Source organism: Abramis brama (assembly GCF_963993115.1).
Source record: "Abramis brama genome assembly, chromosome: 12".
Classification (NCBI taxonomy): domain Eukaryota; kingdom Metazoa; phylum Chordata; class Actinopteri; order Cypriniformes; family Leuciscidae; genus Abramis; species Abramis brama.
In genome coordinates, this window is record NC_139974.1 from 37,143,240 (window position 1) to 37,169,737 (window position 26,498).

The 26,498-nt window shown below is 37.8% G+C and overlaps 1 protein-coding gene across 11 annotated transcripts in view; it reads right to left on the minus strand.

Moving 5' to 3' along the window:
• trioa (trio Rho guanine nucleotide exchange factor a) overlaps positions 1-25,954 on the minus strand; it is a 51,252-nt gene extending 25,298 nt beyond the window's left edge. For 9 of the 11 annotated variants that reach the window (XM_084130510.1, XM_084130517.1, XM_084130511.1 and 6 more), the window contains exons 1-16: positions 25,364-25,925; positions 23,978-24,100; positions 22,241-22,432; positions 20,757-20,888; positions 20,270-20,500; positions 18,174-18,296; positions 17,425-17,616; positions 15,241-15,410; positions 10,233-10,407; positions 8,959-9,154; positions 8,491-8,657; positions 8,226-8,345; positions 6,491-6,682; positions 5,842-5,991; positions 4,979-5,093; positions 2,822-2,937 (exon numbers count right to left, since the gene is read on the minus strand). In XM_084130510.1, coding sequence (XP_083986636.1) covers positions 2,822-2,937; positions 4,979-5,093; positions 5,842-5,991; positions 6,491-6,682; positions 8,226-8,345; positions 8,491-8,657; positions 8,959-9,154; positions 10,233-10,407; positions 15,241-15,410; positions 17,425-17,616; positions 18,174-18,296; positions 20,270-20,500; positions 20,757-20,888; positions 22,241-22,432; positions 23,978-24,100; positions 25,364-25,900 — 2,931 coding nt within the window. In that variant the 5' untranslated portion in view covers positions 25,901-25,925. Of the gene's footprint in view, positions 1-2,821; positions 2,938-4,978; positions 5,094-5,841; positions 5,992-6,490; positions 6,683-8,225; positions 8,346-8,490; positions 8,658-8,958; positions 9,155-10,232; positions 10,408-15,240; positions 15,411-17,424; positions 17,617-18,173; positions 18,297-20,269; positions 20,501-20,756; positions 20,889-22,240; positions 22,433-23,977; positions 24,101-25,363 lie in introns of all 11 variants that reach the window. The other 2 variants (XR_014608385.1, XM_084130509.1) reach the window with 1 other exon arrangement.
• Between the last annotated feature and the right edge of the window lie 544 nt (positions 25,955-26,498).

Below are 26,498 nucleotides of genomic sequence, written 5' to 3' on the forward strand. Positions count from 1 at the left end.
TCTGTTCCTCTTTTAGATAAAAAGCCAAGTCTAACTCGTTCATTATAGCGGCCAAAGCCGTTTCAAACAACTGGTGTTCATCCATAGCCATCTTGCAATGTTTACTAATGACTTCGACGTCACAGCGCTGTCGTCATCTCGCCTCTGGCCCGCCTATATCAGATAACCCGATGTGATTGGTGCAGCTCGGATATAAAGGCATATTTAATGAGCATCATTATTCGACACCAGAGTAACTCGCTGAGCAAATTCAACTTGTGCTCTCGCGAGAACTCTGGATTTCCAGGGTAGTCGATTGATGCAAAGTGGAAAAAGCTAAATACAGGTGTAAACAGGGTCTAAAAAGCTTGTCCACTTTCGACCACTTTCAGACGAAGTGGAAAACGCACTCGACCAGATTGCTTTTGTAGTGTTCATGTGGTCGAATGTCGTCTTCGGGCGCGTTTATTTGTAAATTGCATGAGCTTATTTCATCCATTAGATCGAAAGATCTGAAAAAAAACATACATTTACCCGCCCATAGACCCTCCCCTTGAAGAAATCAGGACAGAAGTGTTTGAAAGTGGACAAAAGAGACAGATTTAAACTCCAGAGGTAAACGGGTATGTGTCTCCCTCGTCTACTTGTGATCCGATCGACCCAAACGCATCTTAATCCCAGGTGTAAACAGGGCCTCAGATTTGAAAAAGACTGTGCAAAGCTGTGGATCACTGGGAGTGTAGAAGGTGGGAAGAGGGGAGATAACAGCCACTAAACACAGACCTACAACACACTCAATTATACAGATAAATGAATATTTAAATGTGAGCGGGGAAAAAACAAACAAACAGCAGAGTTGGGGTCACCTCGATGTACTTTAAAAATGTAACCCTATGACAACAAACTCACAAAAATCGTATTATTAGAGACTACTAACAACTATCATGAACAAATCAAATGTGTTCTGATAAATTATTAGAAATATCAAAAAAAAATCTGCATTATAACTTTTCAGAGCTATTAGTCTATTTGAAAAAAATGAGGAAGAAAAGGTCTAATAATATTTTCATTACATTTACGAGCACTACAGTCTGTGAACAAATGACACACATTAGTTTAGCACACAAAGAATAAAGGCATAGTTACTTTTTTGTCCATTCTTCTTTGAATTTTCGGTCTACATCATTGTCTTCTGTGTATCAGAATAATTCAACGTGTCATCGCGTTCATGATCACGCTGTACCAGTGTCCTTATTTGAACATATATCATTTAAAGAAGACATGATGAAATATGTACGCGTACACGCTGCTGGTTCATGTTTGAAGCAGGAGAGTATGTGAAATATGTCCAGAAAAACTTGAAACACACTTGATCCGGTCAGGATATGAACTATAATCAACGAGTGTGTTTAAACTCATCACGCCGTTCTGCACAGAAACCCTCTCATACACGTGCTCTGCGTGTTGTTACGTATTAAATATTGTTATAGTCATATTTTCCATGTGTTGGAAATGAAAACTGTTGGAAATGGAAAAGGAAACTGAGGAAATATACACTTATGACACATTTGTCTGAAGGACAACAGCACAAAGCTGGATAGGCAGAGGTGAACGAACAGCGATGAAGCGGTCCAATGCGATATTTGAATTCTCTAATGTAATGCAGTCTCATGAAGCATTATACAGCACAGTAATTGGATTAAAAGAGTTCATTCCTATGAATAATGCAGAAAAGCTCAGAAACCGATTGTGTAGATGCGCTTAAAAAAAATTGTTTTAGGGTTTATTTGTCTGACAGCAAGGTAAAACAATGCTAAATGCAAAAAAAATTATTGCAATTTGACAAACTACCATTGAAAAGTTTGGGGTCTGTAAGATGTTTTTCAATGTTTTTGAAAGGAATCTCTTCTGCTCACCAAGGCTGCATTTATCTGATGAAAAATACAGTAAAACATTAAAGGCGCAGTGTACGATTTCTGATACAATTTCGACACTGTTGAAAGCGGATCGGACCGAGCACCAAAACACACTTGTAGCCAATCACCAGTAAGGGGTGTGTTCACTCATGAGGGGGGAGGTGCCTGTGTCGCATAGCGTGTTTGTGAATTTGGTCAAGATAAAAATTCTAAAAAGTTTCGTTTTTCAAACAAATTAACAAAATCAAAACATACCAAAAAGGACAACAAAAAAAGAACTAAAACACTTGTGCTGCTTTTTATGTTTTTAAGGTTGTCAAGTTTCCCTGTGCAGTTTCAATGCAATGAATTTCAATGTTTGATTTTAATTTCCTTTATGCCCTGGTACTTGATGTATAATCAAGTCCTAAAGCAAAACTAGTTGAGAACCACTGTTTAAAACCACAGCATTCGCATGACTAAACCAGCAGTGGCCAGTTGCATCTTTTTTTCTTTATGTAAGACTGTCTTAAGATCTAGTCTGAGCAACTAGCAGTTAACCAGGGTGTAATAACTTAAATCTTATTTTTTAGACTCAGATTAAAACAATCTACGTTTTTATGTAAATTACTTTAAAAAGTTATGACCAGTCTTAAAGAAAAAAAAATTAGATGACTAACTTGTAAGAATAGTCTAAGCAGTTTATGCAACCAGCCACAGGAATAAACTGAATATGTTCATGCTATGGCACATGAAGACATGCACATTCAAACACACACACATACAAACAGAAGATGAAAAAGGTAAATAATTAATGTCTCAGTGCATCTTAAATAGAGGCATGGTACTGAGTCAGTCTGTCAGTCTCAGGCTTGGGCCAAGAAAAAATGAATAATCAGACTGATCAGACATCAAAAGGAACAGATGGAGAAAGAGAGACATCAAACCTGTTTGGCACTGCGTTCAAACACCACATACTGCTGACACTGGTCCAGCCTCCTCTTCCTCATGGTCCAGAAGTGAAGGACCCGATTCTCCCTTTGCAGCAACTCATTCAGGATATCTACAAAACCACACATGAACATTCTTAACCATGATGCACACCAGCCCAGATCTCGAAACACTAGGGTACGTCACTGAAGTCATGCTAAACCTTAGAGCTGCATGATTCTGGATAAATTGAGAATCACGATTTTTTTGTTTAAAATGAATTATTATTTTTTCGGTTTGAATGATTCAATAATGCAATACTTGTCTCATACTTTACTTGTTTTATTACTGGATGAATCAGAGTTTTTGAACAAATCTCTTGAATGAATGGATGCATGGATATTAATATCATTATTTTAACATTAATAAAACAAAAAGCATTTAATCATAGAATTATAAATTAAATGGGTAATTATTCTGCTTGAATTGCACTCATGGTAGGAAAAGAATAACAGTGTAGTATAATATAGTAACAATAATAATTGTATTATAATATGGATAGAAACCATGCATATTTAGTCAAAACATAATTTGAATTAACAATTTAATTTTTTTTTATTTTTTTATTTATATAATTATACATTAAGTGGGTAATGCAAGCTTAAATTGCTCTGATGGCAGGAAAATCCTTTATTAATATTATTAATATTTATGACTAAATAGCTTCTTAAATAGAATATTGACATAATTATAAAATTAATTAAATGCATCTATAAATTAATTAATTTTCACATCAATAATTTGACTAAATAAATGTTAAATTGACAGCACTAAAGATAAAATCTCTATATCAGTGGATGCACTTTACAGTGTGTGTGTGTGTGTGTGTGGCATGAAGGTAAAGGGACGATCCCCAGTGGAGTAACGCTGTCACCATTCTGCAGTAAGTTGCCATCTCTGTGCGGCGGAGGCCTGACCCATTTATGCTTTTCTTATCTGAGTCATTGTGAGCACACTCAGAACAGAAGAGGGCCGCAATCACAATGCACACACTCGAAACTGGGCTAAACTGGGCCAAAGTGGGCCAGATGCTGAAACTCAGTGAGGGTGCAGCGCACAGGTCAGCCACTAGATGGCGTAACAGAGCTATTTCAGAATGTATACACACCGTACAATCAACAAGCACTGTAGCTAAACCCCTATGGGGAAGACAGACTGTGTTTTGTCAGCAGAGGGAAGACTGGTAAATAAGAGGAGAACATGCGGAGAGCAGCATCTGTAGCCCTGTGGTTTGAAATGCTACAGAGACCATGTGTTTATTATACATCTCTCTGGAATACTTGATTCTGATTGGTCAGTTGTGGTATTCTACAGTCTAATATTTTTGCATAATGTCCACATAACTGTGTAACTGTGTCCATTTAATGGTGTAGCCTTCTCTTTCTCACAAAATAAGCTAATTTACACCAAAATCAATATTTCCTGTCCATTTATGAATACATTTGGTACATATAAGCAGGATAATGTACAGTCTGACTGTATATTATCCTGGTAACACTTTCTTTTGTTAACATTTAAGACACCAAGAAATAAAAATTGACAATTCTTAATTTCTTTATGGAATTTTACAGTATTCGTATGCATATATCCATCTATATATATCTATATATCCATGCACATAATTTTTTTTTAATACATGTTCCTCATAATCTTTAATCGAAATAACTTGACTTGCAGCGACATCTCTTCTCTGATGACGTGTTGGGCGGGGCAACCTGTCACTCACATGAGCAAACCACAACCATCCCTATGGACAAATCAAGTCCCGCCCTACATTTTTTCTTGTTCGAGAAGCCGTTTCACTCGGATATGCATCACAATAGGTAGGAAAAGACTATCGCAGCTTCTGTTTCATGCAGACTACATTAGTTACCATGAACTAACAATGAACAATACTTCCACAGCACAACGTTAATCTTAGCTAATGCATTTAAGAATACATCTTTAAGATCAAAAGTTGTATCTGTATCTGCATTAGTTAATGCACTGTGAACTAACATGAACTAATGTTTACAAATGAGAGACTGTTATAAAATGCTACTTTTATCCTTAATGTGACATTTCTGAGTCATTATCCGGACCGTTTTGACGTAAAGCTGTGGGCAATGACTCACTTTTGACCTGCTGCTCTGGAGCTTTGACGTGACTCAGCATCCCCGGCATGCTGACACTGTTTCTGTGCATGTACTTCAGGAACACATCGGCATTCCGCCTGGCCAAAGTGCACGCCTGAAACACAGAGAGCAACACAGAAATTACCCAAACACAGCCGATCACCAGGGCTTTCAAAATCAAATGCAAGAATTTTTAAGGCCAGCACAAATCAAATTAATATCGAGCTGGGGTAATGTAGGTCAATGTTTATGGTAACATCTTAAACCTTAAAATGACTGTAAAAACGATGATTTTTGAACTTTACTGTTCAAATGATAAATAATAAACCTCACATTTCAGCCTTTAAACCATTTTCTAAGAAAAGGGATATATATATATACCGTATATGTATAAACACACAGTGTGTGTGTGTATGTGTATGTGTATGTGTATGTATATGTATATGTATATATATATGTATATATATATATATATATATATATATATATATATATATATATATATAAAGTATGTTACATAATTACTTCTTATTCTACTTTTTTCTGTAAACAAAGCAGAACTGCCCTTGTAAACACTACTTTGTTAGGCATTATACAGAGTTAATATGAAAAGAAAGTGGCATCGAAACTTTCCTCGCTGAAAGGCGTCAAATTGCAGGTATGATATAAACATCATGAAGTAAACATTGTCATAATTCAACAGTAGATCAAAACAATCACATTGCATAAATGTGGGCTATTCGGCGATTGCAAACTTCTAGGAAAGCGCAAGCCTGTAGAAAGAGCAAGAGACATTTTAAGGACCTGCGGGGACCCTGCAAACAATGGCAGACAGACATGTGTCCTCTGTGTTTGGATGTTACCTTGAGGAAGGCCTCTTTCTGCTCCAGGTGCTTGCTGATCATGGGGCTGACGTGGTCGGTTTCACAGTTGGGCCCGAGTTTGTCGGCTCCTCCGCACCAGTCCTCCTCACGCTTGTACTCCTGCTCCAGACTCTCCAAAACACTACATACCTACAGCACAGACAGGAAGATGAGCCAAATGAGCTCCCTTTTGGCCTGTTAAACTCACTACAATATGTGACCCTGGATCACAAAACCAGTCACATGTCGCACGGGTATATTTGTGGCAATAGCCGACAATACATTGTATGGGTCAAAATTATCGATTTTTCTTTTATGCCAAAAATCATTAGGATATTAAGTAAAGATCATGTTCCATGAAGATATTTTGTGAATTTCCTACCGTAAATATATAAAACATTTATTTCTGTGAGTGAATGCAGCACAATCATGAACATAAATGGACAACTTTAAAGGTGATTTTCTCAATGTTTCGATTTTTTTGGACCCTCAAATTCCAGATTTTCAAATAGTTGTATCCCGGCCAAATATCGTCCTATCCAAACCATACATCAATGGAAAGCTTATTTATCCAGCATGTCAATAAATAGCCAAACAAAATGCACACTAGTTTTTGTGACACATCAGTCAGCCGAAACCCTCTACTGACCTGTTCGGAGGTCTTGTAAAAGGCCACGGAGGCGTTGACCAGCTTGAGCCGGTCTTCCATCTTCAGCATGAGCTGCTGCCAGTGGGACGCCACGTTCTCTGCGCAGTCGCGGATCATGTCCATGTCGTAGTGATTAGCCTGTAGAAGGGCCTCGGCTTTCTGCTGGACCTGTAGGGCGCTCTGATGGGTTTTCTGTGGAGAGGAGGAGAAAACATGTCAGATGAGACACAAAAACAAGGACTAACACAACAGAATAGATGGGCAGGAGTCAGACGACTTAAGACAATGGATGCTAAGATACAACTGATAGTTTGTTATTTGCCACAAAGTGCGAGTATTCAGTTCAGAATTGGAGTCTGATGGTTGGAGGAAATGAGATAGGCAGTCTTTGTGGCTTCATGTTCCCAATAGCAATACAGTGACAGCGGATCTGATGTTATCCTGGTTCTTCATTAAAGGAGGGGAAGTAGAGAGCAGAAGCACATAAGGATCAGGTCATGTCTGGATCATCTATGAGCTCGAGGTGCAGATAAACGGCCAAATGAAGCATCGATAAATACGTTTAGCTATTTGTAGTGCTGTGTGCATTTGTTTCTTCTACACTTTCAAGTACAGGGGGTTGATTTTACCATGCATTCATTTTTCAAATACCTTTTATATACACTAGAATTTTTTTGTAAAAAAATATAATTACAATTTAAAATAAATGTAAATATATTTTAGAATGTCATTTATTTCTATGATGGCAAAGCTGAATTTTCAGCATCATTACTCCTGTCTTCAGTGTCAAATGATCCTTCAGAAATCATTCTAATATGCCGATTAGCTGTGTAAGAAACATTTATTACTATTTTCAATGTTGTGTTGTTTAATATTTTTGTGGAAATCATTCTTTGATGAATATAAAGTTCAAAAGAATAGCATTTTGGAACATTATAAATGTGTTTACTGTCCATTTTGATTACTTTAATGTGTCTTTGTTGCATAACAGCATTCATTTCTTTTAAAAAAATAAAATAATAATTCTTACTGACCCCAAATTTTTGAACGGTAGTTTATAGATTTTGTTTTACCATTGTTCCCGAGACAAACTTTCAATTCTAAACTATAAAAAAGTATTTTAAAAGTTATAAAAATGTTTAAAATTATATTACACAGAACAAAGAATGAACATCTGTTCCTCATGTGTGGTGTACGGTCCATACAGTATTATATTATAATATTTTGTTCGAATGTTAATTAAAATATCACAGAATCTCTTTATCATGCATCAATTTCCAAACATGCTGTGATTTATACAATTATTTAAAAAGTGTGAAAATAGAATTCAACTGTTTTCAGGACACATAAATGCTAGGTATGAAGTTAGCGTTAGCAAGACAGTCAGCTGTTTAATTTATTAATAAAAATATTATTTGGACCACAGAATGCTGTTAAACATAATACATAAATTAACTTGTGGTGGATTCACAGTGGATCATTGTTAGTATACAAAATTAAAAATAGTAGTGTGAAAAGTGTGTGAGTTCATGTTTGTGGTTCAAAAAAAGCCCATAGTTGAAGGACAAGTTAGCACTAATGTTGACAATATTTATGGTTTGATCTATTATATCTATGGTAAAGGTCTATAATAAGAATAAGGCAGGGAAATGGTGAAACATGCGCAAAATAAGAGGTAAAAAAAAACAAAAATGGAAACGGAAAAGGTTTGAAGCAAAATATAAGGAGCACTGACCTCGATTGCATGCTGGAACTGCTCATGCTCTCTCTGCAGCTGCTCGGCTTCTTGAAGAGAACTGGCCGTAATCAGACCCGCATTCAGCATTGATTCACCATTACGGATCCAACCCAGAACCTGCAACATTAACACAGACAAATCGACACATCAGTGCAGTGTAATGTAGCACTTTCAAAAACAGTAGGCGGCATTAAGTACATACCGAGCGGTGTGCAGTAAGTAGTACACAAGTATTCCACTCTGAAGATAGCCTGTGCATTACCTGTTTGACCTCTGCCTGTAGGTGGCGCAGTTGCACACACTGCTCCAGGTGTCTGCGGTGCTGCTCCGCCGCCACGTCCAGCTCTTGTTGTTTCTCATGTAGAAACTCCAGTAGATCCTGAACACGGGTGGCCATGTCCACATCACGGTCACACAGCAACTCCACACCTGGAAAACAAGAAGAAACGCCAAATTCTTAGCTCTCATTTTATTCCATAACAAACCTCATGAAGCCGCTAGACTGAAAACTCTTCTTTTGGGACAGTTCTTTGATAAATAGAAAGTTCAAAAGAACAACATTCATACGAAATAGATTTTTTTTTTTTTTTACATAAATGTCTTTACTGTCACTTTTGATTAATGTAATGCATCCTTGCTGAAATAACGTATACATTTCTTTCAAAAGTTCACCATAAGTGCATATAGCTATAATAAAATATGCTATTTTCTAATATCATGCTGGCCTCACCGGACGCCTGCACCTCGTTGACGTACTGCAGCAGTTCCTGGCCCTGGTGGATGACATGGAAGGCCAGGTTGTTCATGGTCAGGGCTTTATCCGCGTGGTGCTGCAGTCTCTGTTCGGCCAGCGTCAGGTCTTCTGTGTCAAAGTCATTCATCTGCTGCGACAGCTCCTCATTCCATGAGTCCAGATCGGAGATAATCTGGAAAAAAACGTACAACATATGAGCAAACTCTGAGAGTCTCAGACGCCATTACTAATGGGCAGACACAGCGAGATCACCCAAGACAAGAAACAGCGTGACCTGTCCTGCCTTGCTCTTATATGTAAAGGCCAATGTCTTCCTTTATAAACTCTCTGTGCAAACAGGAGAGAGAGAGTAATCACTTTTGGGTGCAAATCATCCTTGAAGATTGCTGCTTATTAATTGTTAGCAAATCATATTAGACATCAGGGAGTCACTAACTATATGCTGATGGGAATATTGCCCTAGTTTAAGGAATAGTTCACTCCAAATGAGGATGGTGTCATTATTTACTCTCCCTCATGTCGTTCCAAACTTGACTTTTTCTTCCGTGGAAAACAAAAAGTTCTGGCTGCTTCTTCCCAAATCAGGATTCAAAGTTTGGAACAATGACAGAAATTTAATTTCTCTGTGAATTATCCCTTTAATTAAAACGCATACTGTCCAAGCGGCAACCTCCCTGTCTCTCTCTTGAAACCAACACGGAAGTGAATTCAACGGCAATTCATCAACTGGCCGCTTGAGGCTGGCTGCAGAAGTGAGTCAAATCTGCATCTCCGCCATGTTAAAATGCCCAACTTTACAGCAGAAAAAAACACGTTTACAGTCTGGTGCAAAAAGTGGCTTTGGTCTATATAGCTAATTTTGCCCTTCATGACAACTGTGAGGGGGGTGAATTTTTTTTATAACTCATCCATTTAAATTATATTAAGCCTTAAAGTTCTGCATAATTAAGGGTGTCCACTTTTGAGTGACAGGTGGATTCCCGCTGCTGTGGTCATTAGTCATCATTAGCCGTTTGTCTGCTGTTTGTTAGCCGTCACGTTACCTCAGCTCATTTTCTGACTGTAAAAATAAATAAATTCGGGAGTGACGCGCTACCAAGATGGCGACGGTCGGCCACGCCCACTTTAGGCTTCAAAAAGCGGTCTTCAGAAACCTACGGGTGACGTCACGGACACTACGTCCATATTTTTTTACAGTCTATGATACTGTCCCCCCCACAGACACTTGGTCAAATATACAGTGAACTCACGTCAATGGCGTCCCTCTCAAAGATCCTGAGCTGGAGGAAAAGCTCCAGTTTGATCTTCCTCTCCTGGAAGAGCTCTTCCATCTGAGCCTGAGCCTCATCCAGCTGCTGCAGGACGCTCTCGATGTGGTTGATGGAGCTGTTGTGAGGAGTCTTGTTGCTGGAGATGGCCGAGTCTCTGAGGGAAGACAGTGCAAGAGCCGTTACCGCACAGGTATATTTGTTCTAGTGTGTGCGCAAGTGATACAGGAAGAAACATTTACTTTTTACAATAATGCTTTTGGGAAAATCAAAGCTGTAATAAAAATGGAATTATTAATTTAAGGAATGTTTGGAATTCTCAAGCCCAAGTCTGATGGAATTTGAGGAATTTTAGCTCTGTTTTCTCTATTTGTACCTTGTTTACACAAACACAATGCTTTTATTTGGACTTCCTGACTATTATCTGCTTCATTAATTGATTGGGTCAAAACAGGGAACCTTGGGAATCAGTAAGGATAAAAAATGACTTGCTGTGTTTAATTCTGATTCGTGAATCTGTTTGACTGATTCATTGAAAAGATGTTTTCACATATTAAAGGGATAGTTCACCCAAAAATGAGACTTCTGTCATCCTTTACTCACCCTCAAGTTGTTCCAAACCTGAATGAGTATTTTTGTTCTGTTGAACACAGGCGATATTTTGAAGAATGTTGGTAATCAAACAGTTGACGGTAGTATTTTTTTAATCATACTATGGAAGTCAATGGCTAACGTCAGCTGTTTGATTACCAACATTCTTCAAAATATCTTCTTTTGAGTTCAACAGAAGAGAGAAACTCAAACGGGTTTGGAACAACTTGAACTATCCCTTTAAGATTTTAAAATACAGTTTTTCACCATTTGAGATGCTATTTTATCATCTAAACTAATTAGGTTTTATCCCATTACAGGCTGCTTTTGATAAAATATACAAAATGCATATGCAAAAAAAAAAAAAAAAAAATCATTTCATTTTAGACAAACTTTTGTTTCACTATGTAGCTCTGATCAAAAATGTCTATTTATTAAGGAAGACAGTTGTTAGAACAATTCAAACTGATGCCTTGAGTTCAACACTGATTCATGAATCAGGAGTTTTCAAATGGCAATTAAGACTGTAAATTACTGAGGCAAGTGTTTATTTTCTGTTGCATTTTCAATAATTTTGAGGGGTTTTATTATCTAATACTAATTTGATTCTTCTAAATTTAATTGAATAATTCAAAATTTTATTTTATTTTTTTTAAATAATATTTGTTATATATATATATATATATATATATATATATATATATATATATATATATATATATATATATATATATATATATATATATATATTACAAATATTATCCGAATTATATAAATATTTTAAAAAATATTATCCGAATTGATATTATTATATTATTATTCATTTATATGATAGAGATTCTATATATATATATATATATATATATATATATATATATATATATATATATATATATATATATATATATATAAACACTGTCTCCATCACCCTGTCTGTGAAAAAGGAGCAAATGGGGACTTTTTGCTTCATTTTGTTGCTCTAACCTCTGAGGGATAGAAGTAAATGATCAGCAGAATAATGAACATAAAACTAACAAAAAACCAACAAATATTAGGGCCCGAAAGAGGATGTGACTTCAGGCTTGAAATTTAAATGTAATAAAACAAAAAGCCAGCACTAATGAGATTCTAAATTCATTAAAAATTGAAATTATATGGTCCTTAATGCATTATCTGCGAACGGGTGAGAGGATTACAAGGCCATTGGAAAGATAATATGTAAAATATGTAATATTATCCTCTTTTCATTAAAAAGGTTAATTATCAGGGACAGCTTTAGTAATAATTGTACAAGAGGGTGAGGGGGAAAAGAGAAAGAGGAAGCAACAGTTTCAAACGAGTCTGTAAGGGATGGAAGAAAGACAGAAGAGTCCTTTCATCCCGTCTCAAAGGATACAAGCGGGTTAACTCTGATTAAACTTTATTAAAAACAAATGGTGTAATAAAGTAAAATCACAGTTATCAGGGTAATAAAGGCCCTCGCTTTTAATTGACGCTTCAGTGCTGGATCTCTGCGGAAAGTCTGTTCCCATAGTGATGTGCTTTTATCATACAAGGCTGGCGTGACTGAGTGGACTTGTTACGGAGTAACAGAATAATTAACGCTTTCACGACCGATCCACAACCTCAACACAACCAGGGTTTCGAGATTAGACCAGGCTCAAATAACATGACAGTCCTGTGTCTGGAAGTGAGTAACTGAGTGCGATGCTGAGATCCTGATATCTCATGTGAATGCGTGAGAGAGCTTGTGTACAGTAAGTGTGTAATGTCTCTGCGGTGTGGGCATTCTGTGTGTTGGTGTGAGCTGGGGACCTTTCTGTTTGTACCTCTGGGCTCTCGGGGTTTAAGTATTACCTCGGCATAATTAACTGGGCGGTTATGAAAGCAGGATTATGTAAGACACTAGAGGAAGAGAGAATAACAGAATGAGAGAGAGAGAGAGAGAGAGAACATGGAGGGGATAGCCATCCTCAAAATTCACATGTGTAGAGAGACTAATTTGCAAGCGGAGGAGGAGGAGGATCAAGCCACATGTCTTCATCTGCTCTCCTTTATAAAAAAAAAATAATAATAATAATAACTTTAGTCATGGAAATGCAGTGTGAATGCTAAACTGACATGCTGTGATTTCGGAGTTACCAGTATTGCACCAGTTATTATATGAAAATAAATGTAACATTTACAATACAATATGTGTTATAATATAATTTCATATATAAACAAAACAAATACATAAAATGCAAATTCATATGTAATATTTTATATATTTATAAAATACATAAAATATTTATCAATATTTAAGGGTCAGGGTCTATATTAAAAATTAAGTATATATAAAATTACATTTATATTTGGATAATAACAAGTGGATGTGACAATTAAAAAATGTAATCTAATTAAACTATATGCTAATAAGTTTAATTGACTGCAATGTATCACATATAAAAGTATTTGAAACTTAATATAAGTTTATTCATCAGCATAGGACTTAATTAGATTTAATTTCTTAATGATTGATATGAACCAGTTATTATTTTAAATTAAAATGTAGTAATTCATAATATTTTTCATATATATAACATAACATGAAACAGAATTTGTGATAAATACAATATTATTTTTTTTATAATATATTAATAAAATGTAAAATGTATGGAATTAATTTTTTTTACCTACTGACAACCCTAATATCATCTTCCTTTTTTGTATGTATGTGACTTAAAGGGGTCATCGGATGCCCATTTTCCACAAGTTGGTATGATTATTTAGGGTCTTCATGTAAAGTTTGTAACATGCTTTGGTTACAATTCCTCAATGGTTGTGTAAAACAACACATTTTTACCTCCTCAAAAACAGCTCTGTTCACAGCGACCCGTTTCGGTGCATGTCTCTTTAAATGATAATGAGCAACTGCTCACCCCACCCCTCTCTTCCGTGGGGCGTGTCGACACAAGACACATAAAGTGCTGCTTTGGCGGACAGAATACAAATGGCTGAGGACAGAAATATGCTAATACGGGACAGTCCGTCAGCGGTCGTGGGCGGAAAATCCAAACGGCTTGATTATTGAGAGTGTTTAGACTTTTTGAGGATTAAAAAAAATGATTTTTTTCATTGTATGGTGGTTGTGTCCACAGACTGCAAAGACACATTTATATGCAAACACCACATAAAAGTGAATTTTGCATCCGACGACCCCTTTAAGATCATACTACGTAATCATACTGGGTTGCATCAAACCATTCCTCGAGGAATATTTTTGCAGTGTTGTGCAGGCCACTGCAGTAGTGCTGGCAGTCGGCTATTCAGAGTTGCACTGATGAAATGTGGCAGAGCCGAACACGTGAGAGCGGTGAGAGACTGCATGCTTCTCTCTCCTTCTCCTGCTCAACTTTCTGCTGAAGCATCGAGCTTTACTGAATCTCAGCCTTCACGTTCCTCTGCTGCTGCACTCCTTCCCACACGCAGAGTATACATGTGACTGACCGTTAGCACTAACACTGGACATCAAGCCAAACAATGCCACTTCACAGCTGCACTAATAGTTACTCACAGTTACAGTAATGCAAAGAGAGGATAGTGCTCCAAATGCAAAGTGGATGCTTGTGGAAGAGGCCAAATGAGTGCTTGAACCATCCAAAGGTTTGTTCAAGTGAGCATGACTAATGTTTGCTTGAGTACGAACACATTACTGGTTACAATTCTGACTCAAATTAGCAATTCCAGTTGCAATTAGGCCAGTTGCATAAACATAGCAATTATGATAAGACTGTGTCTTAAGAACTAGTATGACCAACAGTTCATGCAACTAGCCCATTAACGATTCTTCTAGTGCTTAATTGGTCCTAAATATATACAAATATGCAAAACCACAAAAATACAACTTTTTGGTAATATTTTGTAATTTATTTTAAATTCAAGCACCATTATTATGCCAAAAATATGTCCTGAATGTGTATCTTTAATATTGACATCCATGTAAGTGCTTTGAGCAACAAGAATACCTAAGATTAATATTGAGCTGGGTATAATAAAATGAGTGAATAATCACTTTGAATGATTCAATGAAAGAGTTATTAAACTGATTAAAACTATTTCTGACTGATTCGCTGAAAGAACTAGTTCATAACAGTTATTTGTTCATAAGTTACTCTGGTTTGTTGTTTGTAGTAAGGAACAGTAACAGAAAGATGTGCTTTCTATTTATCGTCTCTATGTTTCGGACTTCAGAGGTACAACTCATTGGTGTGTGTAAGATTTCAAAAGATGACTCACAATAATGACTTTCCCACCTCAATGGAATCAAACTTGTGTCCACACCAAAACATGAAAGCACTATAAAGAGCTGTTGCAGAGGAAGACATGAAAGGAAAGGACAGATGAGAGGATTGTGCACCTGAGTTGTTGAATAAGATCCTCTCCCTCTTTGATGACATTGACAGTGAACTGCAGTGTGGTCTGCTGCTGCTGCCCGAAACGCTTGATCAGGTCCTGAACAGCCTCCACCGACTCGGCGTACACGTCGTCCAACAACTCCTTTTGCAGCTCCTCCAGCCATGTCCACAGCTATGAGCAAAAGACACATACGGTAATCACTTTTTTACTTAGCTTAGAAAGCTACAGTAATACCTACAATAATAACAGATATATTATTATTTGTGTTGCATATAAAGATTGCATATTTTGCTAAATGTACACATTCACCTTGTGTAATTACGTTTTTTCCTTTCTGATCAGATATTGAATGTTAAAGGGTAACTCCCACAAAATGCAACCTAGGGTCTTTTTGTTAATCCCGAGGCGAACTTTCGTTTAAAAGCATAATTAGGATGGAAACGCCACTTTTAAGTTTGATCGTATTTTCATTTTCGGTCAAATTGCCTTTTGAATGGGAGTGCTTGAGGCAATTCTATGATAGCACTATTTTTAAAACACTAAGAAGCCTCGACACAACATGAAACTTTGCTCAAAGTATCACCAGGGGCTCTACAGGTGAACTCCAGCATTGAGAACATTGTTTATGTACACAGAGTTTACTAAAAAGAAAGATTTTGAACAATTCACTGTGTTTCCGTCCGCCCGCATTTTGACAGTCAAAAATAGTCGATCTCCGAATGTGAATGAACTGACTCTGAATTTTAGTATTGTTTCTTATATGAGGATCTTTTTTCAAATACAAGGTCAGTATTGATTTTCACTAACGACAAAACAACAAATTATCCGTGAATTTATATGGAACTAAGCTTTAGGAGCTTTCCATCTTTACTCTCCTCCCTGTTACGTTGCATTCAGAGATCGACTATTTTTGACAGTTTATTACAAAGTCTTGATTTTGTTTTTGGGCTCTACTAAAATAGGTTTTCATGCTTGAATGTTTAAAAAACACATTGTTTGTCACATATTTGACATTGTTGCAGCTCCTCTTTTCCCAGTCTGTCAGTAACGCTCTGTTTAGTTCCTGTCTCTATGAAGCCCCTCCTTCTGAAAAGCACAATGTGCTCTGATTGGTCGGCTGGATCAGTGTGTTGTGATTGTTCAACCTCTTCGAATATGTTTGGGAAATGTCCCGCCCCTTACCATAACCGCCAGTTTTAACACACTACTTACTAAATCAACCAGACCTCGTCCCTTATTTTGTGTATGCCTTGGGCGGGAATTATTTAAATGAGGAATATTGTGATGCGTTCGTGGAGGCGTTTCAGGGAGTTCAGAAACTGATATAGAGTTTCATTTGGAGTGACTTTGTGCTTTCTAACTTTGCAGACATTTTTTATGCTCAAACAGCAATACTACACACTAAAGAAAGCTGAAAATGTATTTACAAAAAGCATAAAAAGGTCCTCTTTAATGTATCAGGTTCTTGTGCAAATGTGTAAAACTACATGCTTTCAGACTCTATTGAAATTAGCATAGCATATTAAATATGCAACAGTCATGGCACAAACACAAAAAATAACAAATAAGCACGCTAAATATATAAATATCTACATCCTTTTACTACACACAAAAAAAAAAAAATCATAGTAGTCGCAAAAAACTTGCACATTATGCATAAAAATGGGAACATTGTTTGAAACAGGCGATCTGAGGCCTGAGGAGAACTGAACAGTTTTGAAGTTTATTGTTGACGGCGATTCATTTGTTACAAAAGCTGTGCTTTGATGGCTGAGGTGATTTTTTCTGTGAGAGGGTTTTAGCACGCTGACAGTTCAGCTTGCTGAAAATGTCCCCAAGAGGTTGTCTTTAATTCAACCTCTATAAAGCACCACTGCAAAAAAAAAAAAAAAAAAAAATGTACTAACCCCCGGTTTCACTGACAAAGGCTTAAGACTAGTCCCAGACTAAAATGTACGTTTGAGATGTTTTAACTGAAATCAAAGTATGTCAGTGCCATTTTTTTTAGGATGCACACCAGTAAAGTTTTTTTTCTAAGGCATGTTTATAAAAGCTATTTAAATGCCCTAATTGAACTAAGGCCTAATCCTGGCTTAATCTAAGCCCTGTCTGTGAAACAGAAAAACATCCTATTTTTTCATTCAGACTAAACTACTCAACCATCCTGTCCATCCCTAGTTCTTACCTCCTTCACATGGGTGTGGAAAGCCACTGACATGTCCAGCAAGACCTTTCGCTGCTCCACACGCCTTACAAAGTCCTGGATCCGGTCCTCCAGCTGATGGGCGGCCTGATAGATCTCCTCCGGGTCACACTCGCCCGTCTGGGCCAACTGCTCCGCAGCTTCAAGCAGCTTATCAGCATTAGTGTATGTATTCTGATAAAGAGAAGACACAAATGGACTATGATGATGCTCATATCAGCCGTTAAGAATATTTCACTTCAAATGCATTTCGGCACTGACTAATGCAAACAATATATAGTTGCTGAAATAGCTGCAAAGTTTCTTCTAGTCAGTATAATGTATGTTGGGAAGCATCAAAATAAAGTGTCAGAAGATATTAAGCAGACAGTCTACTAATACTCTAATGACTGCTAGTGGACATGTAGTTGCAAAGTTACTTATAGTTAGTAGAATGTCTAAAGTGGACCACTTTAACCAAAACCATGACACAGTCCTGAAAATACGATTATCCACTAGTAGGGTCTGTCAAACTGGTGACATTAAATCAAATCAAATAATTTACATAAGATTAAATATACCCATGGACCAGCAGACTAGTAAAAATGACTAGTCATACAAGCCTTAACGTGTGTTATATTGTATTCAGCGACTTCTTATCAGCTGTGTTAATTTATGCATGGAAGAATCCAGGGAAGCCAGCTCAAATAAAACCTGAGGGGAAGATTTCATAATGGGATTGAATGGCGAACCTGAGCAACTTCCTCAAAGTCTTCATGGCGTTTCTGCAGGGCTCGGGCGCGATGCAGAGACTTCCCCACCCCTGTGTGTTTGCTGAGAAACGCCTCACCGTGGTTCTCAATCCAGTCAAGAACCTACTCACACAGAGACAAAAATTCAAATTAATTTGTGAGACAGCGGCAGAGCTTTCGGCAGTCCTTCTTCAGGTGAGAATGTGTCCTGTCAGAAAGGTTTTATGTTAATGGCAGTCAAATCAAGATTGCATGACAGGTGAGACTACAGGGTCCAAGACAGAAAGAATTATGCATAAAGGTGTCGTTCACAGCCTAGCTCTCCTTCTCTGCCTCTCATCGCATCCCCGGCACCTGAATAGTGGTTTCCATGGCAACACTTTCCCTCAGCCACAGAATTAGCCGTTCTGCATTCTCTCGGTCGAACACCTCTCTGCAGAAAACCACAATCTCTGCACCAATAAACTGGCCCTGAACCTATGAAAACAATGTACAATAGAAAGAAACGCAAAATGCTACGCTTCGGCAGCGGCTTATCCTTGACTTTAAATTGCATGTGTCTATTTCTGTTTGCATGTAAACAATTATAATCCCAGAGAACTTCAGCCAAGATGCTGCAGTGGTGTTTTCTCTCCTGTATTAAAGAGGCAGTGGTAACAGTAATTGCATGCTAAACTAAAGCCTGCCCAGAAGTAGGAATTTTGGGAATTTGGGAATCTCAAAAAATAAATTTAAAAAAAAGTCTGCTGGTAAGATGTTTTGCCGACACACTGCCACACACTGAGGGATGCCAAAAGCACTGGTCGCAAGTACATACTGGAATACAAAAAAAAACTATATCAGTCTTTCTTTCCTATCAGAAGAACCAAGTACAGACTCAATCTGGTGGATGCAACTACTTTCAAGAACCTCATGGTCAAAATGGCTTTAATGTAAACAGAGGGGACAAAAAGTGTCAAATTGTGTGGTTTATAATGTGATGAATATTAATCAGAAACAGAAATATTAACATGATATACAAAATATTAAAACACTATTTACCTTACATTTTTTTCTTTTATTATTTGAGATTTGAATTGTTCAAAATTATGTAATATTACATAGAAAATCTTTAATATTATTTAAAAACATGCCATTTTATTACATTTATTTTGTTAATAATTATATTACATTCATCCCTCTTTTGGCGCTTTTCCACTACACAGTACCAGCTTGCCTCGGCTCGCCTCGCCTCGGCTTTGTTTGGTTTTTCACTGTGTAAAAGTTGTACCTGTACCTGTTTCCAGGTACTTTTTTTCGTACCACCTCCGGCGAGGTTCTAAGCGAGCTGAGGCGATACTAAAATGTGACGTGAAAACACGGCAGACTGCTGATTGGTCAGAGAGAATCGTCACTATTCACTGCGTCATCATTGCACGCGCCAGACGGAGTATCCTGAATAATAAACAGCAAAAACAAAAAACAAAAACATCCAAAAACAGCATACACTCGATTTCCTCCATAGTCCTGTGTGTTTGGGTAGCGGGTGCCTCGCGTAGAAGATTAAGTCACGGCATTTTCCTGCGGCGACCAGGTACAATTGTGGAGGAAAACGGAGCGAAAAGCGAGCCGAGCCGAGCCGAGCTGGTACTGGTAATGGAAAAGCGCCATTAGTGTGTGTGTGAAAATTAGCCAAAAATGGTTCTGTGGAGATAGGATTGTTCACTGTGTAGGTATTACCAAAAGTGCAATAAAGACATTGACAAAAATATTATTATATAAACATTTTATGTTCATTACTAACGTTTAAATAACATTACATTTTTAAATTAAGGAGTGATATTGGTTTTTGTTATGATATCAAAAAAATTTGTGTTAGTGACATGACAGCTTATGGAGTCCTTTCAGTTATTCATGCAGACTCTACGTCCTTTTATTGTATCTCCCTCATATCCTTCCATCGCACTGTCTCATCTCTAAGCTTTTTGATTCGTTCCCTCAAGGGTATTATGAAATGCCACGTGCAGTTCTCAGTAGCACACTTGAACCCATGTGGATCTTGTGGGTTATTTTAAGGTGAATGAGTGAATGAGTGTGGGTGTGTGTGTGTGTTTTACCTGCTGAACGTCCTGCTGGAATACACACAGCTGCAGACGCTGGTGCAGCCGGACCTTACGGTGTTGCCAGATGTTCTCCAGCTGTCTCTGGTGATGCAGAACCTCATGGATGATGTCCAAAACATGGTGAACCGCCTTGGAGTAATTGGCGGACGCCGTCAGCGAATCAGCACTGCCGGGGGTCAAAGGGCGCTGAAGTTTGTCCAATAAGGCTTTTCCATCTTGACTCACCTAGCAGAGGGCGGGACAATGATGAGAAAACAATTGTACAAACCTATTATACTAAAATGAAGTTGTATTGTTACATGCAAAGTAACTCTTAATAGCACTGAGCTTTTTATAATAAATATAATTAGCTAAAATTGCCACTTCAGACATGCCTGTAATTGCTATAATGTGCTAGTACATTACTTTGGGATCAGTTCCCTTAAACGGCTTTTCAAGAGTGCCTTGCAATTTAGTGATTTGGAGACGCACGGCTCTGTACCTCGGAGTAGGCAGCGGTGATGTGTTCGTACAGGCCTTGGTGATGGTGGATGGCGTCCTCCAGGTCCTGTAGCTCAGAGGGCAGGTCCACTTCCCCACACGCTTTACACCATGAGTCCACGTTACTCATGTACTGCAGAAAGACACAGGTATGCACACATTTACGACAGAAAAATAGAATAATTACATACAATATGAAGCACGCTTTAAAATAAAGGCGAGCTCTAAATTGAACATATATTCTTTTATGTTATGTCAATATAGACATCAAAAGAACGAGAGTGAATTAAAACTAACAATAAGGGCAAATGCAGGACATGATGAGAGACATGCTTTATATGCTGCACTCTGAATATCAATTCAAATCAAATCGTCTTTCATCTCATCCCACTCTTTCTCAGAGATGAAGAGAGACTGAGAGTCTGGTTCCTCAACTCAAACAGAATCTCATGCATGAGGACGGCCCGAGCCAGGCTGCCTCCAGATCGGCAGTTGTGCTGATGCTCAAAGGAATAAAAACGTCTGGAAAAAAGATTGTTGTTGATACAGCATCTCTATAAAACACAGCATGTGTGAGAGGAATATTTTATTCACCTGTCCTCTCAACAGCAATCTCTCAATATCATGCTTTTCCCACATTTTTACAAGCATGTTTTTTTTTTTTTTTCGCATTCCGAAAGATAAAAGTGAATTTTTACAATGCAAATAAAGGGATTATAAATGCTGATTAAAAACTAACTTTCATTATATTTCATTCCAAAAAAAAACTTAATGCTCAGTATAATTATATTTTACTCAATATGTGTGTATTCTACATATTTTTATGCTTATTAGAGAGTTGTGCTGTTAGCTAAGCAACATCCTAACTTCAAACTCTTTTAAAGTCTTGGTTTTGTTTTTAGAATATGTCTTCATGCTTGAATGATTAAAAAAACACCTTATTTTTCACATATTTGACATATTTGTTTGTCAGTAATACTCGGTTTAGTTCCTGTCTCTATGAAGCCCCTCCTTCTGAAAAGCACAAAGTGCTCTGATTGGTCGGCTGGATCAGTGTGTTGTGATTGGTCAAGCGCTTCAAGCGTGTTTGGGAAATGTCCCGCCCCTTACCATAACTGCAAGTTTCAACACACTACTAACTAACTCAACCAGGCCCCACCCCTTTATTCTGTGTATGCCTTGAGAGGGCATTATTTAAATGAGGAATATTGTGATGTGTTCGTTCCCGGAAGAAAACTTTGCAGACCTTTTTCATGCTCAAACAGCAACATTACACACTAAAGAAATGTAAAAAAAAATTGTTTTGTTATTCTAAATGAATCAAAGCCAAAGTCTGATTATCATTCATTTTTAACAGCATGTGAAGTCCATTCCTCTTTTCTAATTATGAAAAATCACATCTTCTACAGTAAAACCAATACACAACTCGAGCTCTCATTGGTATCAGTGATCATTACATGATGATGTATCAGTGTTCTCTCTGACCTGGTCACATTTCTGGTGGAAAGTAGCAGACATCTCCAGCAGAGCGCTCCTCTCGTCCAGCGCAGCAGCGAAGGCCTTCCACTCCTGCTCCAGCTGACCTGAGATCTGTTTGATCTGCTGGGACGCGTAGTGGCCCGCCTCCAGCAGACGGTTCCCCACCGACATGATGCGGTTTATGTTTACGTAAACATTCTGCGGGACACAAACATTTTTTACTATCATCATATTAAAATGATTCCTGAAGGATCATGTGACACTAAAGACTGGAGTAAAGATGCTGAAAATTCAGCTTTGCCGTCACAGGAAAAAATTTAATTATAAATATATTCAAATAGTAAATTGTAATAATATTAGGGCTGTGAAACGATTAATCGCATCCAAAATAAAAGTTTGTGTTCACATAATATATGTGTGTGTACTGTGCATAATTATTTTGTATATATAAATACACACACATGCATGTATATATTTAAGATTTTTTTATTTATTTATACATAAAATATTTATATTAATACAAATTATATATACAGTATATTTAAGCAAATATTTCTTAAATATATACATGCATGTGTGTGTATTTATATATACAAAATAATTATGCACAGTACACACTCATATATTATGTGAACACAAACTTTTATTTTGGATGCGATTAATCACGATTAATCATTTCACAGCCCTAAATAATATTTCACAATATTACTGTTTTTCTGATCAAATAAATGCAGACTCTGAGAGCATAAGAGACTTCTTTCAAAAACATTAAAAACACTTGTAATTAGGGATAACAAAATAACATTATTCACACTGTTACTGATGGCTTATAACACAATCATTAAACTTTTACATCAACATTTTAAGACTTACCACAGCTCAATATGCCTACATCCTCTTTCTGCCTCTTTAAACAGGAAGTGATCAATACTTCTCCCTACAGTAATGGGGATTTTTAAAGGACGCCCCTAACAGGGCCCACAGCTGGTGGGCGAACACCCAAACAGGAAGCACTTAGGTGGATCACGGTCTAAGCTTCATCTCTGATTATATGATGAGTCACCATCACTCAGTAAAGAATCGGCTCTTACATTGTCAAACGCAAGCCATTACGCAGCTTAAATGGAAGAAAAATACAAGTTTAGTCAATGAGCGAAAGAAATGGCAGTGTGTGCGTAAGGGTTTCTGCTGTGGGAACATTACGGGATACAGGATGAAGGTAGTGACACAGTAGCTAAGCGTTTACATGGACCCAAATAATCTGTTTGTAATCGGACTAGCAGAAGAAAATTAAATAAAAAAGTCACATGTAACCAACTGGAAGGAATTGGCCAAATCCGATGGACATTTCCGTTCAACTGGACATGTAAACACTTGATTGGATTGAAAACCGAAACTGGAAATTCTGTGCATGAGCAGTGATGTATAAAACTGGCGTATGATGCAAGGAACGAGTTGATTGATTATAGTGTAATAAATGACTGATGTGTCAATCTAAAATTCTCATTCAACTCATGTTTTCCTAGAAGTCCTTGCTTTGGACTCATCCACAGACGCCTTGTTTTGGGGAAGGGGCGATTTTTTTACGGCTTGATAAATATAAGCAGCACGGCACAAATCTTCACGTGCTCGTCATCTCCTAATCAGGACCCAAAATAGATCAATATTAAGCCTGCTTTTTAAAACCTGCAACAGCAGGGGAAGTGTTGTGGAGTGTGCATGTCAAAAGATCAATCTTCTCACCATGCAGTTCATGGCAAAGTGGTTGTGCTGGGTCTGCAGCTCCATGGCGTGGGGGTGGTTGTTGCCGATCTCAGTGTATCCAGCGAGAAACAGCCCTTTGTTGTGCATGATCCAGTCAAACATCTGCAGAGATACAGCAATCACACATTTGACTAGAAGCAGGTTTAGTGTATGTGTGTGTTTGTAATGTAAGATATCCCATCGGGTGCATTTATGGACACGTGTATCGTTGTGTTCATACAGCTGAAATGGATAAAAATAGAAAATCATAAAAATGACCCATTTCTCAGGAGCAAAGAATAGCTGCTGGTTTCCTAGCAACATGCAAATTGTCCACCCACTATGAGAAACATTGATACGAATTAGTGAGAACTTCTGTAAATATGTGCACAGATCCAGAGAGAATTAAAACATAGGGTTTGCCCAACCTAGGGGGCCTTGGCAAACATTCAATGGAAAGCAGGAAGATTTAAAAGTATTTAAATTAACACATTGCTATTAATATACTAAAATAATCTAGCTATAATCTCAATTGAAATTATTAAAATGCTATCAAAAAAAACATAATGATAAAAAAAACACACAAGAAAAGCAGAAGAAAAAGCAGAATTACAGCAGAAATCCAGAAACGGCAGTGTGTGCATAAGGGTTTCTGCTTAGCCTAGCCTATATGGTGTGGGCCTTTGGATATTGTGTTATTCAACGGGAGGCTGAGAGTCAAAAAGGTTGAGAACCAATGATTTAGACTAGAGGATATTCCACCACCGGTTAGCTGAATGACTGAAGAACATTTGTGTTATAATACCAATTAAGAAAATATTTTTCACTTGACCCAACCCTAAAATGAAATCAAATACAATGACAAAAATATATATAAATAAAAAATAAAAAAATAAAAAAAAAATATTAATAATAAACAAAATATTACATATACAATTTAAAATCTATAATAGTGTAAAATATTGTATAAAATAAATTATTATAATAATAAAATAAAAAATAAAATGTTATTTGTCAACGATGTAATTCCTGTGTTTGGATTTGCCTCTGTATTAAAGGTTTTTCTCTTGGATTTATACATGTATCATGTGAAAGTTACACAAGCTAGAAACATTAGTAAGTGAAGATGCTATCACGCTAATATAATGTTAATGAGTATAATTTGTGTCTTTTGACTGTTTGAATTTATGACTATTTGCCTTGCCCAATTCGTTTCCATTGTGAGTGCCTTACTTAAACTGAAAAATGCTTTTCCTGAGGGATGAGTGAAAAACATCTCTCACGGTAATCATAATGGCATAAATACTGTAAAACATGCAAGTAATACAATGTAGCGCACAAGGCTGTAATTTTCATGTTTCTTGGGCGTGCATGTGCGGATCTCACCTTTTCGGCATCCTGCTCGAACAGCCTGAGCTGGAAGCACTGGTCCAGCTGCAGCTTGCGCACGTGCCAGGCCTGGTGCAGGTTCTGCCGGGTGCTGTGCAGTTTCTCGAGCAGGGCTGAGATGCGGGGCAGCAGGCCCTGGGTGTCAGCGTTGGGCTGCCCTTGCCCTTCCCTCTGCCCGGGTGGCACAGGCACAGTTCGGTTAGCGTAGCTCTCGCTGCTTTGAATCCTCTGCAGGAGCCTCTGGCCCTCGTTGTCCACCTCCTCCATGGGAGCCTTCATTACCCTCTTCTTCAGGGCCGCGTGCTCCTCGATCATGCGCCGGGCTCCCTCCAGGTCCTGCGGGAAGTCTTTGCGCGTGACCGTTTCTTGCATCTCCTCCAGGCGGGCGAGCAGGTGCCGAGCGTTGCCTGTGAAGTCTTCGAAGGCCACGCGGATCTCGATCCACTCTTCATGGTTGTAGTCCAGGCTGCCCTCGAAGTCGGGCGTCAACTGGGACGGGTCCACCACCTTAGATAAGCCCTCCAGGGAAACCATTGTGGTCTGAGGTGGGTGAGATGAAAAGAAAATGGACATTAAGGGTAGAGAAAAAGGATCGGGGTGGAATATGAAAGTGAATCAATATGCACAACACCCACAGTGCACAATATGACTTCCTAATGTCCTAAATCCTATGTGAATGATGCAGCCGTTCCAGGCTCTGTTAATGACCAGCAAGGTGGAACAGCTATTTTTAACCGGGGGCATAAATCTAATTTCATACAGTCACTCCGGGACCGCCTGAGGTCCAAACTACCTAGAGACAGACAGACTCCCAGCATGAAGCCTGAGGGCGTCAGAAAAAGCGATATCAACAACACCACCAACACTGAAGTAATACAAACCAACAGCTCTGACCAACTGAAGAGCCTCGGGTAATATGCAGATCTGTATACAAATGTATATGCATGCCATGTATATTTGCAAAATCTTTAAAATAATAAACGTTTGGCTTACACTATGCTCAGAGCATGCGTCAGGTGTCTAGCGGCAAATCTACATGGAACTTGAAACCGTGGCAAAACTCAAACACATCCCATCACAACATAATTGATGTTTAATATTATAATTTATTTTTTTTGACCAATGAGATTTC